This window comes from Tyto alba, unplaced genomic scaffold, assembly GCF_018691265.1.
Source record: "Tyto alba isolate M040663 unplaced genomic scaffold, T.alba_DEE_v4.0 Super-Scaffold_32, whole genome shotgun sequence".
NCBI classification, from domain to species: domain Eukaryota; kingdom Metazoa; phylum Chordata; class Aves; order Strigiformes; family Tytonidae; genus Tyto; species Tyto alba.
Window position 1 is genome coordinate 7,780,282 of NW_024881307.1, and position 19,911 is coordinate 7,800,192.

Below are 19,911 nucleotides of genomic sequence, written 5' to 3' on the forward strand. Positions count from 1 at the left end.
GGCAAGTTTGCAAATAGGAGACAAGGGCTTTCCTTCAAACCCTTGGGCACGAGGGCTCAGTTTTTGCTCAAGGAAGTGGTTCAAAACATTCTCCAGTCATGTCACAGTGAAACAATATAAAAAGTTCTTAAGCCAGGAGAGGAATCCATTCTCCTGGAAGCCTTCTCTTTTCAGTGTTCTGAAAGGCAGAGCCTGCAAGTGAACTGCTATAGAGGGCTTCCCTCAACACATCTATCCACCTACACCTTAGAGTTCAAGAACTGTAGGAGCCTGGATGAGTAATCAAGCACACGAGAGGGTGTTGAGTTTGAGCTGCTCAACTTAAGAGCCAAGGGATATCAAAGACACAATGGAGTTCTCCAAGTTTCATACTGGTTGAATTGTGACAAGGGCAGGAAACAGCCATCAGAGCTGCATCCAGCTATCCTGTTTAAGCAGGAGCACGGTGGAGATGTGTCATGCATGTCTACAAGACCATGTAACATAATAAGGTATGTGTTGGGGTTGCACCTGTTACCTCCTGTGGCACAGCAGTCAGCCATGGGTCTGGTGAGGGCAATGAAAGAAAGGACGAAACTTCACAAGGTTTTATTTGAGGGCACCGCTAGTGTACAGAGGAAAGCACTACAAGTTCAGCTTCTGTAAGTCTTTGCATCTACCTTCTGGAGCTCACTGAAGGCAGTTTTGATGCAACAAGGGTGAAATTACATCCCTTCACTGGGCCTGCCTGTTACTAGTTGGTTTTACTCCTCTCTTCTGCTTTACACATTTCAGCCAAAGCCACTGCCCTAAGCACTCATCTTCTCTTTCCTTCAGAGTGCATTGCTACCAAATGAAGGTAACGGTCACCTTAGTTTCCATTTTCTCCCTTGCAAGCCTTACACATGGCAGCCTTTGTGAACTGCTGCTAACTGGTCCATCAAGATAGTGATAAAATTAAGATAAAGCAGTGGGCTGTTTGAGTGAAGGGGCTTCTGCCTTCCTCAGACCCTTTGCTGTATATTGTTAGGAATATAGCAGTAACTCAAAGGTTATGATAGAGAAAAAGCAGTTCCTTCATCCAGGGCATAATGCAAAGGCGGGAGGTTAAAGAAAGCAGAGGTTTCTTTCTGAGCCTGACCTGGCCCTGAATTACAGGAGGTGACAAGGTCTTCAGTTAGCTGGAAATAAAGATGCCGTGGAATCCATAAGGCATTTGCACTGCAACTTCTGCTCGACCCAATTCTGTGAAAGTCTCTGCATCCAAGACAAGCAGAAAGGCCCTTTGGTTCTGCAGGATGACAAGAAAGCCAGAATGAATGCCCAGGCTGAACTTTCCTGCTGTGGAATGCACTATATCTGTCACACACAAGGGAGCCCAAGTGTACAGCCAGGCCATACAGCCAGGTACAACCAGACTATACAGACTAAACCTGTAAGACAGTTGGCCAGGAGCACTGATAGTCACAGATGACATTCAAGAAACACTAACATTCCAAGGTACACTCCTACTTGAAGTTTGCCTGGCTGTGCTTGGCGGTTGCAGAGGCACACACCTTGGGGAGCAGCATGGTGCTAGAAGTATCTGCCAGACAACCTCGAATTCAGTTTAGCTGTTTAGAAAGTATACCTAATACCATGTGACTTTGACAAACTAGTATCAATAAGTTACCTCAGTGGGGGAGACCACAACAGACAAGATGACTCCACTGTCTTCTGCCGTAGCGTTAGGCACTGGCACAAACACAGGCTCTGATGGGTAGGATCCATCCTCCTGCCAAATCTAGCAAACACAGTAACATACGGATGTGTTTCATTTCATTAATACTTTGCTACAGTTAGCAGAGTTGCAAGTTGGAATGCTCCCCACAAAAATACCCAGGCATACTCTGTGCTCCAAGAAATCTATAGCTCAACCTTCTAATTAATTCTTTTGATTCCAGTAGTATGATGGTGCCATTGTTGTGACAGCATGCCCACTGTGCCAGGCATCATTCAAACAGGCACTGAAAAGGGTTCCTATTACTCATTTCATCAAACAGTTTGTGCTGGCATAGGTATAAGCTACATGCTTAGAACTCACCACCACCCAAGATGGCACAGCCACCTTTATACCACCCTAGTGCAGATCATGTTTGCACCCAGGCAGTGTGGAGAGAGAGATGCCATGTCAACAGAGAGGTTTTCTATCACCATCACCACGTGAGGGCACAGCTGCTGCTCCTATTGTAGGCAGAGCCACAGCACCCCAAAGCTATGCTGAAGGAGGGCACTCTTACTGCAAAATGAGTATCTGGAGCAGAACAATTAAAATGGGCATATCTTTCTAAGGATTCCCAAATCTTTCTAGTCTCCAAGAAAGTCTCTGATTTATAAGCATTTAATGCCTTGGAAATCATTATTCCTTGCTTGAGGGAAACACAGGGCAAAATCCCAGCTTGTGTTTGCAGTTGGAAATATCGTAAACTCTGTCTCTTGCCTGAGCCTTAAATACTTTGACAGATTATCTCCAACTGCCTATGCTACTTGGGTATTTTCTGTACTGTCTGCTGAGAGATGACTCTTCTTTGGCCTGGAAGACACATGCACTTTATCCAACCCTTTCTGGTCTTCACATTCATAAGGTGCTAGGTGAGAGATGAAATTAGGAATCTCATCTCAGACCCATTTGAATGAAGACCCCTAACGAGTAAAGCGCCAAATAAATGACATATCTTCAAGGCCAGTTCAGTGGAATGACTCCCATTGCTGAAAAAAGATAATCTCACTTCACCTCACCTTGAAATTCTTGGTCTCTACATCAACCTTGATCAAAGAATCTCCAACCAAATGCCGAAAACCACATCCATAGAAGTAACGGTACCTCCTGGCATTGTACCGAGAGTAGTTGATCTGGGGGAACTCCAAGCCTCCAACCTTTTCAAAGCCCTCAGGGTGGAGATTTTCATGTGTGCACCAGACCTAGAAGAAGTATGCATTACACTAGTGTCAGTGTACCTTTGACTGGGAAGAAGTCCTAACTGGTCCCACCAACCCACTGCACAACCACAGTGGAGAAGAAATGTTTAAAGACTAGCCTGACATTGCACTGAGGCAGGTGGAAGCACCAATTCCATCTCCCTTATCTGTTTCACCCAAAGAACTGACTCATCACTGCAGAGCTTAGAAACTTCAAGAATCAGTCTAATGTGAAAAACAGGAGCAAGTCTGTGTATTCCTGCACTGCTAGCTCAGAAAATCCCAGGTCTGGCACTCAGCAATCTGATGGACACAGTATGTGCAGAGATGGCTCCGCTCATAGTGGACAACATGTTTTATACCACGAAATGCCACTATGTAGGGCTGTTAAGAGCTGGAAGCAAAGAGCAGTTCTGTACCCAGGTGAAAGCGTGGAGGATTTTGTCAATGAAGAAGCTGAAGTGTGGCCAATTATCACAAAGGCTTATAATCCATTTGGCCACTTTTGGTAAATCACAATCTGTCTTTGCTCTCTCATTTAAGGAAATGTGGTAGTCTTTGTACTAAGATACTAAGTCAGATCTTAGTATTGACCAAACCTTGCTTGCTTGCTTGGTGGACAAGATCTGAGAAGATAATAGCATGGCATGTCAACTGTCGCAGGCAATCTCACCACATCCATAAATGCAGTTATGTAAGTCTTTAACACATACCTTGCCATCTGCATCTTTCACAGCCGTTGCCAATGTATAAGACAGTGGGTTCAGATTCTTCCCCACAGGTGTGTCTGAATTCACATTCAGTGGGAGAACAAAACGACGAGGGAAAGCTCGGGATACAGAGTCATAAACCTATTACAGAGACAGAAAGTGATGGTGATGGAGAGAGAAGAGAGTGGCATGTCAGGCTAAGTGCACTTTTTGGGAACAATTCTGAAGTTTTAAACATTCCTCCCACCCTTTAAATCTTCCTCTTCTTTCTATTATGTGTTTTACCAAGTTCTGGTAGGAGCTCTGCTTGTTCCAGTACTTTACAGTAGAAAACAAAAAGAGAAAGAATTAAATGGCTCAGCATTGCTTTCACAGTAATTAATGCTGAGTTGGGTATGCAAATCACTCAGTTATCCTCCAAATCCAGCACTGGGACATATGCTGCACTATAGAGGGTGGAAACCAACCCTCTATAGCCCTATGGTGATTAGTGGCAGTCCCACTTTGGAAGCCTGAGTATGAACAACGCACTGAGAAACTTCCACATTATTTTAAATAATACGAACCATGCATGGAAGAAGAAATTTCTAAGTATATACGCTGCATGTAGTTACAAAGCTTCAGAATAAAAACTGCTTGATTGTAGACTGTCTCAGATCTTTATGGGGTGACAACATGATAGAGACACTGACCATACTGCTTGCTGTTATCTTGGAGCATAAATGTTGGCTTTCTGTGAAATTAATGGAAGGAGGGGCTTGTCCAGAGGATGACTGGAAATATCTGACTAAGATCTCTACATCAGTCTCTGGAGAAGCCTCCCTCTCCCCTGGATGATAAGGTGAGAAGAAGGAGACTACTGTACCTCAGTTCAAGGGCTGAAGTTAGCCTGCATGATTTTCCTCTTCCATTCTCAGGTACACATGAACTTCATGTTTGGGAAGTCTAGGGTAGTGGTGGATTTAGTTGGGTAGCAAAGGGAAGAGCAAACTAGCAGCCCCTGGTGTGGCAGACATTCAGTGGCATGCATGAGAGGAGTAATTCCACCATTGCCCCTAATGTTCTGTTCAAGCCAAGTTCAGAACCCACAGTACTTCCAAATAGTAAACCTTCTAAATAAAATAGGTGGCAAGGACCCTGTTTTGGTGTTTTTCAGTTACTTCAATCTGTAACTCACCAGCTCAATGTGAAACTTCACTTTAATCGTATGCGTTAATCTTGAAACCCTATTTTCAAAACTTGTGTGTTTTATGTAGCCACAGTAAGCTGACTGGTTGAGGAACTCTGCCAGACAAAACATGGTTTAGTCAGCAAGCAAAAGCACTAAGCGTGATTCGGGGAAAACAGACAAATCATGCTCAGGCATGCCTTAGTCTTTCAGCGTAAGTTTAAGATTCCATCCTGATATGACTTGCAGTCGTGTGTGTATACAGTTTAATGGCTCTGCTACTTGTCAGTTAAAGAATGTGGGTGTTGGTGGCCTAATGTTGACATAAGGACACCTTCAGACAGATCAAATCATAGCTCTTTTGTGCTAAGAGAAAGCTGAGCAAAAGCTGGAATCAGTTAGCAGAGCAAATGGTCATGTAAACTCTATGATGTACTTGAATTACGGTTCACCACATCTTCGCAAAAAAACAAAAAAGGAACAAAAAGACCCTACGGGGGACACAACTATTCACTTTTCAGATCAAAACCGACTTGCTTCTAGACAGCTCATAACATAGAGACAAAGTTCAGATTTGTCTGAACATGTTGTAGAAATGCCTGCCCTTCACCCACAATATGGTGGGTTTCCAATAAACACATCTGCAGTACAAGAAACTGAAAGCACCCCCACTTTTCCAGTGTGTGATCTATGCAAAGTAATGCCTCTTACATGGCTTTAACATGGCTTTTGACAGAGTTGGCCATAATAAGTGATTTATGAGTACATGCTGTTGTGAGGTGAATGTGAGGAACAATGTAGGGGTTTCTGTGATGTTTGTGTTTCTGTGATTTACATAATAAAGGCTGGTTTTCTGAAGTAATGCCTTTATACAATAGGTTTTCTTTTTATTTTGCCCTTTAAAGGTCATGCAAAAACTGATTTTGCATACTTTCTTGGGGAAAAATTTTATTACACAGGGATATGGAAAATAAGCATCATTAAAAATGAGATTTTAAAACAGAAGTACATTTTGCCAGGCTGATGGAGATCTGTGTCATACAGCACTTTTTAACATTTCAAGGAAATGCTCTATGGAGATTATCTGCTAAGAGAGTTAAAAGGAAAAAAAATACCAACATATCAATAGATCAGAATTTTAGTTTTTCCATATAGTTGTGGTTCCTTCCCCCAGTTCACATCCTCTGCCTTGTGGTCCCCCCTAGTGATCTCCATTCTACTAACCTGAGCCTTGCATCAGAAAAGTAACTCAACCAGCATGGGGCTCCATTAGATCCTATGCAAAACAAATGCAGAGATCTCACCTGGTCTAGGCCTTCCCCACTCCTCCGCAGATTCTGAAGTCTGTAAGCAGCCAGAGTTGTTCCATCATCCTGGCAGCACAGATCAAGGACCAGACAGCCATGATCTTCAAAGGCATTGATTTGATGGAAAGTAGCAAAGGGCTTACTGTACCACTGCCCTGGCAACACCTACAGTGAACATAAAGGAGGCTAAATTCCCTCTCTAAAGATCCGAGCCACACCTCAGTTTTCTTTTCTCTTCCACATTTCATTCCCCACTCATTCCTTGGTATTTGTCTTGTGTCCTTTAGTTACTACAGAACGGCTGCTTTAAGCCGTAAGTAGGCAAAACCAGATGAAGAAAAGCCCAAATGTAAAGCAGCCCAGGATAGGCCCCCTGCTGTCATGGCTCCATCCCTGTAGCATCATTCCCAGGACATGACTGACCTTCTTATACTCTGTAGTACTTGGGAACTGCATTTCAGTCTCACTGCTGCAGTCCCAGGTACCCCAAACTGCTTATTTCTGCCTGTTCTTTTAGGGATGGCAAATAAATGAATCAATAGGGAGGAAAATGCATGAAGTAATCCCATTTCTAGTAAAACTACACCCATGCTTATAAAGCCTATATTGCAGTAACTTCTGGATTGATTCATACAGCTATCTGTGGTTGCTACCCAGCACTTTTCAGTTGGGATCTAAGATTACAGCTACGGCTGAACAGCTGCTGGAAAGGCCAAAGATCTACCTACCTCCCCAGTGTGCTTATTCACCACATGGAAGCAAGTATTGTACTGAGGCTCCCAGCTTATCCCTTCAGAAATGGCTTTCCCACGGAGTTTGGAAGTGATAATCTGCAACAGATTCAGCTTGATGGGTTGCTCAATGAAAACTATGTAGTTTTCACTCATTCCTGAAAAGAGGAGGAAGGAGATACCATCCAAGCATTACGCAAATGAGATGATAAAAAAATGTCGGGGCAGAGAGCAGTGAACAGCCCTTTCTGCCTCACAGTAGGCTAAATCCACAGAGTTTGAGATAGAAGGCATTCTTACCGAAGCTGTGATAGTAGGAGGGTTTCATCTTATCCACTGGAGCAATGGAGCACAGCACTTTCGCTCCCTCTAATGTGTCATTACTGTTTGACTTCTGTGGAGGGACCTGAATGATATTGTACCTAGACCCTGGAAAAGAGAAAGGGTGTTCAACACTACCGAGATGTGAGGCTGTCCACATTCGTGAAACCCAAGTCAGGCTCTGTTCCCTTCTGTTTCCCTAGAATACTAGGAACCACGGTCATAGCTTAACTGAGCAGAAAAGAAGAAACCAGTTATCAAGTCAACAGAACAATCTACAAAGGATTACCTAGCAAACGAAGAAGTTTGAAAGGAAGTAGAAGGATCTTCTCAGTCTGGTAGACTGCCATCTAATTTTGCTGTCTGCAATGAATACCTTATGTTAACTCAGAGTATCCTATAACAACAGGATCAAGAAGTGTGGTGGTGCAATTCCTTCCTCCCCTTCTCCCCCTCCTTTGCTGAGCCGCTTGGTTCTTGGTGTGATTACATCCCCCTCCCGAGCCACATACGAACCTAGGGCAGTATGGATTGCAAATGGCAGAGGACCAGAGCATTAAGGCACCCCCTTGGCATGCCTGGCTCCTGCTCTCCCTATCACTTGGGAGCAGCAATAACAGTCCATCACCTCCTGACAGCCTGGTACATCTGTACCTGGGACATGGCAAAGGCAGGGCAATAACAGAACTGCACATCCAGCAAGTTCTAGGCCTATGCAACTGGTGGAAAACACCATAATATTTCATCACTTGAGTTGGGCCAGAGTGGAAAAGTACCTGACAAAAGTAAGTTATCTTGGACCCTAGAAGCAGCGACCCCAAGTAAGACCCTTTCAGCTCTCAATAGCAACGGGCCTGTGACCACCATCTACCCTGAGTTGGGATGACTCCCCGGTAGCAGCTCCTTGAGGTACTGTCTGCTGTTAAAGCCAATGAAGAGCCATAGTGAAGTTGACCCCCCTCGAGTCTCAATTATCATCCATTGCAGAATGCCGATGCATTACAAGTATTTACTCTAAATTCAAGAACAGGGAAATTTGAACTGTAGGCTAGTTTCTCTTTCACCCACTTCTCTACCTATCTATGTGTTTGGGTATACACAGTTGTTTTTACAAGTGTGGGTACATATGTATTTCATTGGATCCAAATATTTTTGTCCGTCTGTTTGTACATCTTGTGTTTATGAACATATATGTATATATTCAAGTTATCTTATACTAAGTTGATGTGATTCTTGTCATTTTAAAATCTGTAGTTAAGTCACTATTTTAATCATATTTTACTGAATCACTTTGTAAATCCTTAAAATGGTTAACGATTAAGTGCTGCTAGTCATTAAGAAATCTTGATTTGCTGCTAAATCATTACCACATTAGTATTTCCATCTGCTACAGGAAGAAAATCAAGTTCATAGCTTGTGTATCAAAGGAAATTAAAATTTAGAGCCTTGGTGATGACTGACACTCATTTAATAAATCTGAGCATATGGGCAGGAAAGAACAGCACGTTTGACTAATAATCTACAGTTTGGTCTCTCCAGCTGAAAACAGCATGTGCTGCAAAGCTAGATATTGCTAAAGCCAAAAGGAAATGAAAACAGCAAGAATGAAAAATGATCAAAACTGGGCAACTGTTCAGTGAACTGGAACCAGCCTGAGGTATCATAATAAAGGGCAGCGGCTGCTTTCACAGGCCTCAGGCATCTGAGAAAGAAGGCTTTCATGTAACTAATGGTGAATGCTAGCTCTGAGCAGCCATGTCAAAGTAACTACATCCCAACTAGATGTAATGCTCATCGTTTTGGGAAGAAGAAAAATATCCAAGAAAATTCAGCTTTGCTATAACATAGCCAGGTCATTGTAATAAATTCCACCTTCTCTCCTGTATATACCCGTATGGTCCTTATCAAAAGCCAATTATTGGAAGTGGAAAACATGTGGCTAATGGTCAAAATTTTTCAGATCAGGCTTCAACACTGGATGGGACTTTAAAAATCATTCTCCTGTTTGCTATCAAAGCCCGGGAGAGGAAGAGGGGGATCTATTGGATATTCACAGGCCAAAGTCAGAAGCATATGAAACAAAGTGCTGGGAGAAGCCATTTTTATGGAACAGACTGACACCCTGAAATAAGGATTAATCTTGTCTGTCACCATTTTGACATAGAGAGAAACAGCAATTTCAAGGTCTCTTTAACAACTCCTCCTTGAAGCAGCAGCAAGCAGCAGCCTGTACACCCTGCCCACAAGCCAGGCCTGATCATGCCCAGTCTTACCATGTTTCCCATAGGAATTGCCCATGTTGTATGTTGTCCCATCAGACTCATAATGAGGATGAGCAGTGGCCCCATTCACTGCAATAAATTTGCTCCAGTCCACCTGCAAATGCCAAAGATTTTCAGTCAGTATAGAAGTTTCCTGTTGATCTGTAGCAAGCCACAGTCTTTCTAAAATGTTGGTTTTGTCAAAGTCTGAGGAGGAATAGCTTGATGATTACAGCCCTAATGTGGGATCTGGACTTCAGCCTTCATTTTGCCTGCAGTATTCCCAAAATCCTTGAAAAATAACAGTATTTCTATGTGTTAGTAGTACCGGTAAAATGGGACTAATAGAACTAGCCATTTCTCTGGGAGACATGAATATTACGAATAGCAGGAAGTGCTGACACAGTGGGAATGTTGCCCATATGAGCATTTTAGCTAGGACCCATGTAATAACCAGACAGACATGCATGAAGAGACAGTCACTGCCTCAAAAAATCACCAAGCTTTTTGGAAGCACCCATAGCTAATTGACAGTGTTTACTCTCCTCACAGAGAAAACAGTTTAGCTTCACTGTCTACAGCTAGAGGGAACAGTTAGGGCAAAGGTACAACTGTGAATACTGTTAACATGTATTCCTAGTTTCCGGGTTAGAATGTGGTTTGGGCTCAGACAGAGGAGGGGATGTGCTGGGAAGAAAGTCTGAAGGAAGAAGTAGGAGGAAGATCAATCCATGCACTGAAACATTAACGCATGGAAGATATGCTTCTTTTCCAAAAGTTTAAAAAAATGGCTTTCAAGTATCCAACCTGAGACCCTTTGGAAGGTCCCAGCAGAAAAGAGTGCCACACCACCAGAAGCTTAGAAAATCATGTCCTTTTAAGGCATCTCAAATTGGAGAGTTTAAACGTGAAATCATCCCTTCCATTTCTTCACTTAGCTAAAAAATACCGGTCTACATCTAAAAAGCATCTTAAGGGAAATTTTTTTTTTTTAATGACAAGATGGCTCAACAGAGCTGAACATTCAAACTAAAAATATCCATGCATCTTTTCATCACTGCATTATGGTTTACAAAACAGATAAAATAGCAAATCCTCAAACTGTCCATTTCAATATGTGAGTAGCATGCTATACTTCATAAACAGAGTGTCTTCATGACTCACAACTTATTCTGTAGGGAAGGAAGGACTCCTGGAATTCCTTCCTTGAGATCTGAGGGTGCGCAGAGCCTGGCATTTTGTGATATTAAAGGCGCAGTAGTTAATATTGATTTAGGAATGGTAGAATCCTTCCTCAGCCCTTCTTACAGCTGTCCAGCCCAGCAAAACCCTGAATCTCCTCTAAGGGTGCAGGCAGTGGGACATACAGCTTATGCTGTTATTTTGCAAGTCATATTCTTCCCTCAAATATAGCCACACTCCTGTGAGATGACACACAGAACATACAGGAAGACTTCTACCCTTTTTGTTCATTTGCTAGCATGGGAGAAAATAAAACGGCGGCTGAACTTTGACTTGACTTTACACTGACTTCGCATTGACTTCACCACCGATTTGCAACAGAGGTTTTAGTCAAGTCTTTGAAGGGCCATTTTGGAGTGTGGGTGTAAGAAGGAGATAGAAGGAACAGATAGGAAAAATGAAGAGACAGGGCAAGAATACAGATCTGAAATGAGTGACGTTAACTTCTTCCTGTATGCACTTTTTTTCTTCACACACTGGTAGGTACAGACAAGTCCAGACAAGTAGCGAGTGCACTGGAAGAATGCCAGCTGTACCCCAACGGAAATGAGTCTATATCTGTCTCTCCCCTCGCTTGCCACAGTGGGCAGTGACTGAATCTTCACTCATGAGAGCTGCCTTATTGCTAAGTAGATTTTTCAGGTACCTGAGCACACCATGAAGTGATGCTTATGGCTATGGCCCAGAGCTGCACCGATCATTTCTTTTGGAATCTCCACTCCTCCTTGCTGCTCTTAGAAAGAGCAAGGAGTGATTCTCCTGTACCATAAACTAATGCCCTTGTCCCACCTGCCCACACCTTTTCCTTCGTTTCAAGCGTTTCTGGGTCCACTTTGTACATGAAGATGTTCTCACTGCTGACATAATAGTCTCCTTTATACACAACGTAGTTCACGCTGGCATTGTCACTTGGTTCTGAAACGAAATCCTGGAGTTGTACACAGTGCTGTTTAAGTTCATGTGACATTACAGTATGTTAGATTTGTTTAATCAAATAAACCCATTTGCAGTATCAGTAATCCCTCTGTGATTAGAAATATCTCACTAATCTACAAAGGCATTCAGGAAACTGCATAGGTGAGTTCAAGATAAAAGGACAAGGACTGGTTCTTGTAGAAATCACTTCTGTGAAGCCAAGATAATCTTCATACCCCATATGCCCTTTGTTTCTGAGCCCTTTGTTTTCTTCATATCTGTCTCCCCTTCCTTCCTTGTCAAAGTCCTCTCCTCTGACAGCCATATGAAGAGTACCATGTTTGATCTACAGCATTGGAAACAAAAGATGCAAGACTTGAAGCTACAACTTGGGCTCAGGGGAGGGCAGGGATGCTATTTGTGTGACAGGGCTTGGACAGGGAATGCTTTTTCTTCCCTATTCTCTTTCTCTTTAAAACTGAGTCAGGGAGATGCCTTTTGAGAGCTACACACACACAACAGCCAGAGCTGTTCTTGCTGCTCCTAGGAGAGCTGAAACTCACTAGCCAGGTGGCTGAGAAAAAACTGATTCCCCCACAATGTGTGGTGAACACAGAGCCTGAAGTTGATATAAGAAAAACCCAGAGGACAGGCCTTCTTGTAGTGAGGCATAGCCTACATGTGTGTAGAGTCCAATAGGCAAGGGTGTGCAGGAACAACCTGATGAAGCTTGGAAAAGAAGATGGGGGATTTAGATAGTTCTACAATTTATTGACAGACCTGGGGTAGGGCGGGGAGTTGGGGAGCTAGGCAGACGGATGAGTGAAGGTATGAGCACCTTTGAACAGAACAGATGACATGGCAGGACAGGATCCATCTCCTCAGGGAAGATAAGAAGCAGAAGATGGACATATACATGAGCAACAAGTTGCAAACTTTAGGTCTGTTCCGGTTTGAGTGGAAAGTGCTTTGCTTGCATTTAAGCCTATTTCTTTCCTAACATATAGAGCATTCTGTAGGCAATGGTACTCCCATTCCTATGCAATACTGTCTCTCAGCCTACTCATATCATCTCCTGCACCTTAGTACAGGAAGGGAAGGATTAGCCCACTTACCTTACAAGCTTAGCAAGGCAAGGTGTTTTAAGGGCAAAGCTCTGTCTCAGGTGGAATCTCAGATTGTAATGCTCATTATCAGGACTGCACAGGGTGTTCTTTGGGGAAAGATTTCTGTTGGAAATTTGCAACAAACTCTGCAATTGAAAAGCTGAAGTGGCACTAAAACATTAAACTGAATGTGCCTCTCCCAGCTAAGTCTGACACCAACTTGCATTTTTGTTGCTGTTGTTCCAAGGGGTCATCTTCTAAGAAAGATATGGGCTCAGAACAGGTCTACCAGAGTTCCTCACATCTCCCTTTACACCAAACTACAAGTTCCCCAAGAAAATCTCAGAACATTTCTTATTTCTTAGAAACCCTCTTACGTGGCATCTCAAAGCGTGACATGAAGCGCCCAAAGACACTCTTGCATGGGTCTGGCATTGCCAGCGTCCCAAATTCTGAAACCATGATGCGGTTGTGCTGGCTGTTAGTCAGGTAGGAACTGCTCTGCAGAAACTTGCTCCGGTATGTCACTGTGCCATTCTCCAACTGGAATTGATGCAACAGGGCCATGCCATCAAACCAGTGGTTAAATCTTCAAGAAGAGAGAAATAAGAGAACAAGAGTTGGGCACTATATATAACGCTCTACTGTTCCCTCTTGCCTTTAGGTTTATTATTGTTTGTAAAAAGCTAATGCCCAGATCCCGTGAACACTTAAACATATATAGCCTTGTGATGAGTCTGGGAAAACATCAGATTTGAGTGAAACAAATTAAATGTATTTGCAGCTGTGGGACCTGAAGTTAGACGCTGACTTTCAGTGAGATTTGGGCTTCCTATAATACTTTTGAAAGTGGACCTCAGGGACTTCTGAAAATGCTGCGTATAAGCTTTTGGAGGAAATGACCTATACTGGTAAACTGATCACTCTGCAGACTTCTGGATAGAGAATAGAATTTGTGCTTTAATGTACAACAAACTAGAATTTATTACTGAAAGCTGAGATGCACAAGAAGGAGCCTTTAGCTCTCAGCTGTTAGCAGGATGCTATTCTCTTCGAAATAGGAGATCTCTGAGACTTTGAGAAAACCTTATGGTCTGTCTCTGGAAATATGGTAAGATTATCATCACCTTTGGCCAGTTGCTGCTATCAGCTGTGTTGGAGGAAGAGCTAAATTCATCAATTAGCTAAAATGGCAGATTCCAAGCCAAAGGCAGTAGTTGCCTTCTTGAAATATTTTAATATATTATTTATAAAATTAGATGGATTTTCTTCTAAAACAACTCACACAATTTAGTGCAATCAACTTTACAAATCCTGCCCTGGATTTTAGACTGCTTGTAGGATGGACTTTTGTTAATGATGAAGGACTAGGAGTGTGGATGTTTTAATCCCTGGCTCTGTTCCCTCATTATATTGTTCTGAGTAGGTCACAGCCTCTCTATGACTCACCTTCTCCAACCTTAATAAGTTAACCCTGCTCCTATTTTCAGAGAGCCCACTGGGAGTTTCCAGATGAGGGAGCAACTGTTCTTAAAATAATGACAACATAAGCATTTCTTCCTTCCCCTACTTAAAAAGAAACTACAAGATGCTCCAAACAGTGGTGAGACATTTGGGGGGGTCCCCTTTAGGTTTTGACAAACCTACCAAACCTGGACTTACTTCTCCTCGCCAAACTCAAACCTCCCAGGACCATTCCTCAGAAGATTGCCATTAATCCATGCAGGAATATGTCCTTTGATCTTTGCTCTGATGGGTTGAGGGGTCTCCTCTACTGTCTCCATTAAGCGTGAGATGCATTGCAAACCCCTGGGGCTGTGGAAGGTGATTTGCTCTTTTGATGGGCTGGGCAGGAAATTCTTTAAACCTGCAAAGAAAGTAGGGGGAACAGAAAGCAGGTAACTAAGAGTTTCACTTGAATAAACAGAAAATTGCTAGAGCTTGAGTTTGGATGTCTAGGAGAATAGCATTCAGCATTCTGCAAGCAACCAAGCTGTAGTGGATATTCAAACTAAAGCTGTATTCCCATAATACCCCACACACTTACAGGGAGCTGAAAATCCAGTGGATTTAACTCCACTGCAATTAATCCATTAGAGACACCTGTTTTGCAGTCCAAATGAGGTAATAAAATATGTGACAACAGGAAAGAAGAGAACTTTTCCTTTAATTAAAGAAGCTCAAAAAGGCAATCGCTGACTTTCACCCTCTTACAAAAAAACAACAAAACAAAACAAACCCCAAAAATAATCATACCCCACAAAAACTGGAAGTCAGGAAGAACACAAATGAAACTCAGTTGATAAACATTTACAGGACATGACAAAAATTAAACAGATTTACTTGGTACGTAAATATGCAATAGCAGAAAAGGATAATTTCTGACGGAGCCTCATTTGAATGCAATATCCCCCTTATAGAGGACAAAAGCACCAAGCACGCATGAACTGATTGGAATGCTGCGTGCTAACTCAAAGGAGCTGAAGATCCTGACAGTAATGCATGCAAAATGCAATCAAAACATGAGACCCAGATGAGTCAAAACAGAAGTTTTCAGAAACTTGACAAGACATTCTAGGACAATTCTGAAAAGCCAGGAGGAAGGGAGGGGTGCAAGAAAAAAGATCCAAAACCAACAGGTTTGACCTGGTGAGTTTGTTCTGAAGAGATTCAGGACAAGAAACAGAAGACAAAAATAAGCAATGACCTCCTCTAAACTTGGCACAGCAGAAAAAAAAAAAAAAAGTGTCTTTTACTTGCATTATGTAAACTGTCTCACTATTGCAGATCACTGGTCTGATCTGGGAACAAGACATTGTCAGGGAGTGCCTTAGTGATCATCATCTACAAAGCCACGCAGCATTTGAGCAAGGCAAAGGTGGTTGAGGGGGTGTGGTCAGACAGGTTCTTTGCAGGAATTTTATGCAACTGCAATATTCTGAGATTTGATCAGTAGCAGCAGCATCAAACACAGGCTAATGAGCACATGACGCTAAGACCAGAAGGCCCTAGTGCCACTCATTCCCCCCTGCCAGCACAGGAAAGGCTTGCATTCATTAAAAAAAGAAAAATCAGGCTGCTGCAATACATATGCAGGACAGTACAAAACAGAATAAACACATCAAAGGAAATCGTTTTCTTGCTGATCTGTGAGTGACCACAGCTGTGTTTAAAAAAAAAAAAAAAAAAAAAAAAGAGGGAAAAAAAAACTACCATGGCTGCACATCCTACACTTATTTCCTATTAAAAAAATAATAAAACTAATGAAGTCTACCCTCCAAATGTAATCATCATTTAATACTGAAAACTGTTGCATTTATCAGCACCTGTTCTCAAATGCACTGAGCAGATGGAACACAAACACTTCCTAATTTAATGCTCTGTTCATGAGCAATTGTAATAAAGGTGTATCACCTTCAGGTAAGAGCTCGGTCATAAATCTTAACTTATGGTAACATCTAGCCACCCAAGAAGACACCAATCTCTGCAAAAGACAGAAGATAAACAGGTTTTATTTGTTGGCTAACACATAAATAAAATTAAATACTGACTCGGCTCTATTGTTCTGGCTATACTCCAAGATAGAAGAACTTGAATATGCAATAAATCAAAGGCACTACAGTCCTAATGGGGTTTACTGTATTTGTTTGCACCAGATTACAACTTGACATCTCAAAAATCTAATTTTTGGACTATAATTTCTACCTCAAACCTTTACATATAGGTTTAAGATCTAAAATTCCTTCCTACCAAAGCACATCAGAGCAGAGTCACTGCCAAATACAGCACTGCAATTTTTCCTCAAATCTTTTCTACAGATTGTAAGCAATTACTACAGAATTATTATAGCCTGGCATTGTTCGTTCACGTACTGTTTTCATTCAAAGAGCAGTGTGCCGTAATTTCTCTCCTGGTCAGAAACTGACATCCTAGCACTGATTATTTATATCCAGAAACAGTGGAACCAAGGACAAGGATCTAGAAAAAGTTTCTGTACAGAAGAAGCTACCCCACCTGCTTTGGGTAGGGTAGCAGTGAAGCAGACATTAAACTGTACTTAAACAGAAATGGGTGGGTGTTGTGCTTTAACCCCAGCCAGCAACTAAGCACCACACAGCCGCTTGCCCACTCCTCCCCAGGTATGATGGGGCAAAGAATCAAAACCAAGTAAGACTCATGGGTTAAGAACAGTTTAATAATTGAAATAACAACAATAATAATTGTTACTGGTGGTGTTGTAATGAAAAATAAGATAACAAAAAGGGACAGAAAGAAAACCCTAGACAGACAAGTGCTGCACAATTCAACTGATCACCATCTGCTGACCAATGCTCAGCCAGTCCCTGAGCAGCGATCCACCCCTCCTGGCCAACTCACCCCAGTTTATATACTGGACATAATGTCATATGGTATGGAATATTCCTTGGGCCAGTTTGGGTCAGCTGTCCTGGTTGTATCCCCTCCCAGCTTCTTGTGCCTATCCAGCCTTCTTGCTGGCAGGGCATGAGAAGCTGGAAAATTCTCGATTTAGTATAAACATTATTCAGCATTGGCTGTGTGTTATCAACATTATTCTCATACTAAATCCAAAACAAAACACTGTATCAGCTACTAGGAAGAAAACTAACTCTATTCTAGCCAAAACCAGGACAATGGGACAGAAAACTTTAACAGTGGACAGAGGAAACACAGAAGCCATTTGCTAGCCATGAAATGGAAATCACATTGGACACAGCAAATCCACTTTGATTTTAACCTATGTATTCAAATCCAAGGCACAGGGACCACCACCATTTGTCCTCACATGCAACTGCACTAACTGCTTGACTCAGGAGGACATCCAGGATCAGACTTAAGGGCAGACTTGAGTAAACAGAATGCTCACAGTTTATATTCTTCAAGCAGGGAGAGTGAAACAAGAATTCTGTTTTCCCTGAGGATTCATGCAAATTCAGAATAACCACGCAGCTGATTAGCAAATCCTCTGCTACAAGATATGGCTCACATTATGTTCCCTGTAAATCACAGACTGGAATGACAGGATAAGCAAACCGGCTCCCCTCATCCCTCCACCCCACACTGAAGTTGCTGCACCTATTGGTTTCTGCCATCCAGACTCTAGCCTTCACCCTCTGCCTTCCCCAGGGTTGAACCCCTCAGCTCACCCGAGTGTTCCATTTCTGAACTGAAGTCGCTGCACTTGCCTTGTGTCTGTTGGGAAGTCCCTGTACTCAACTCCTTGTTCCATCTAGCTTACTGATTTCCCACTGTCAGGGGCTCAGCCACCCACTTCCTTGCTAACAGGCAAAGGAGCAAAGAAGAACATAAAAGAAGTGACAGAAAACACAGGGGAAAAGAACTTGAGAAAAGGAATAGAGAAAGGCTTGTCAAAGGGAGGTAAGGGAGAAAAGCAACTGTGAACTGTGCATACCTCTTGCGTATGAAATATCTGTTGATTTCCCAAAGACACCTGTAGAAATAGATTCTACACTTCAGGGCTGGCTTTTTGCTGAGATGAAGAAAGTGTAATTTCTTTTTAAATATTGATTTACACAATCGAGTCCTTGGTACACTTATCCTAGAAAGGCACTATGAGCAACTGGTGAGATAGGAAGATTTTCCTGGAGTCACAGGAAACATATTGGATGGAATAAATTTTATTCACACTTTTTTATCATTACTGTTTCACTCAAATGCCTCAGCAAATAATAGAGGGGTTTCCTTTTAACGATTCTCACCTTTTAGCTAAATTGAGACAATTCTGTATCAGCAAGCTTTTTCAAAAAGACCTTAGCAAAAGTCAGGGAAAAATCCATAGTTTTCTAAAAGATACAAAAAATGAGGCAAGGAAATCTGCAGGCTTTTCATGTCACTCAGGTAATCAAGACAAGAAACACAGCTCTTTGTGTTCCTATGCAGCTGAGCTTCAGAGCACAATGGATTATGTAGGTAGAGTGGAAGAGAATTTAAATTTAGCAGAGAGCCCCAGTTTAAATGAGATTATAGAGTTGTTGCAATCTGCTAGCAGATCAAAAGAACATCATAAATTTATGCATATAGGCTTTTTTCCCCAACAGTCAAGTACTTTATCACCCACCGAAATGCTAATACTGCAGGTTGTTTTATATAACATACCCAATGCTAGACTTAATATCTGGTCATTTAGTTTGCATTAATTACTGTGCCTCTGAATTTTCTGTCTTCCATCTCACAGATGTCGTTGATGATATACGTCTTACACCAACTTAGTAACATGCAGTGAAAAAGAAACCTCCTGGACTCTTCCTATTCCTAAATTTGTATCCACGGATGTGTTCTGGTGGCATATCATGGCAAGCCTGAGAATCTTTCAGATCTTTGGATACCCCAGAAGCAATCTTTTGATTCTAAAGGGGAGGAAACTGCTGCCACCACCACCATCAAAAAGCAGAGATTCTGGTGAATTAAGTCATGATTTATTGGTTCCTATTTTATGATAACAGATCTCACTCTCTTAAGGCAAAAAAAAAAAAAGCTCAAGCTGTGCAATGATGTCACAAATTGGAGAGTTCGGTGGTGATACAAGATCAAGTAGTTTCCCACTCGTATGTTCAGATCAAAGCTTCAGTAATGTCACAGCTCTAAACAATCCTCTCCCTTTCACAGCCTGCTTATGCATCTCACAGCAGGTTCCCTTGCAGAGAGAATTTTCTGCCTACTGGTTTTATAGCTCTAAACCATCAGTATCTGCTAGTAATCCGAGGGAATCTGTGCAATGTATTTGCCTCTCCTGTTTATCTTCGCAATAAATAACAGAGAATTCCTGGCTTCTAACAAGCACTTCAAATTGTTTAGTTTCTAATTTCTGATCAATAGAAATGAAATTGCTCTCCCGACCTGTGTCAGCAGCAGCTCTCAACATCAACAGAAAACCCCTTTCCAAGATGATGGGATAGAAGGATTTGTTTCTTTATGCGCGTTACCTGGAACGAATTGCATCAAAGAGCAGAGGAAATCCTGCAAATTAGCGAGCAGGAGGCAGACGGCAGACAAAAGGATTTTGAAAAACATATTCCGCTGGGAAGAAGGCATCAGATCAGAGATGGTCAGGCAAAGGTACGGGTGCCAGGAGGGCAGTGTGCAGCCAGCACTAGTGGATGGGTTGGAGAGAGCTGCTCGACATCATCATTTCAGAATAAAAGCCAGGAATGTCTGCCCTAGCAGGGCAGGATGA

The 19,911-nt window shown here is 42.2% G+C and overlaps 1 protein-coding gene across 4 annotated transcripts; it reads right to left on the bottom strand.

Annotated features, from left to right (window-relative positions):
* Positions 1-573: 573 nt before the first annotated feature.
* Positions 574-19,833, bottom strand: BCO2 (beta-carotene oxygenase 2). 4 transcript variants are annotated; one of them, XM_033005538.2, is made up of 14 exons: positions 19,661-19,777; positions 18,130-18,207; positions 16,113-16,182; positions 14,361-14,565; positions 13,076-13,287; positions 11,477-11,592; positions 9,448-9,550; positions 7,154-7,282; positions 6,851-7,011; positions 6,120-6,287; positions 3,651-3,788; positions 2,758-2,940; positions 1,652-1,762; positions 574-1,270 (listed from the first exon to the last, which is right to left on the bottom strand). In XM_033005538.2, the coding sequence occupies exons 3-14, from the start codon at positions 16,132-16,134 to the stop codon at positions 1,157-1,159; spliced, it is 1,662 nt and encodes a 553-aa protein (XP_032861429.1). In that variant the 5' UTR covers positions 16,135-16,182; positions 18,130-18,207; positions 19,661-19,777; the 3' UTR covers positions 574-1,156. The 4 variants fall into 4 exon arrangements, with proteins under 4 accessions (XP_032861429.1, XP_032861428.1, XP_032861430.1 ...); XM_033005537.2 differs by lacking the exon at positions 16,113-16,182 and having other exon boundaries at positions 18,130-18,168; positions 19,661-19,833; XM_033005539.2 differs by lacking the exon at positions 18,130-18,207 and having other exon boundaries at positions 19,661-19,774.
* Positions 19,834-19,911: the final 78 nt, after the last annotated feature.

Excerpts from the sequence above, each read along its gene's own strand:
- BCO2 (XM_033005537.2), bottom strand. The coding sequence starts at position 19,769 with ATGCCTTCTTCCCAGCGGAATATGTTTTTCAAAATCCTTTTGTCTGCC. Across the intron at positions 9,551-11,476 it reads CGCTTGAAACGAAGGAAAAG|GTGGACTGGAGCAAATTTAT; the intron begins GTGTGGGCAGGT and ends TGGCATTTGCAG. Across the intron at positions 7,012-7,153 it reads CTCCTACTATCACAGCTTCG|GAATGAGTGAAAACTACATA; the intron begins GTAAGAATGCCT and ends TCCTCTTTTCAG.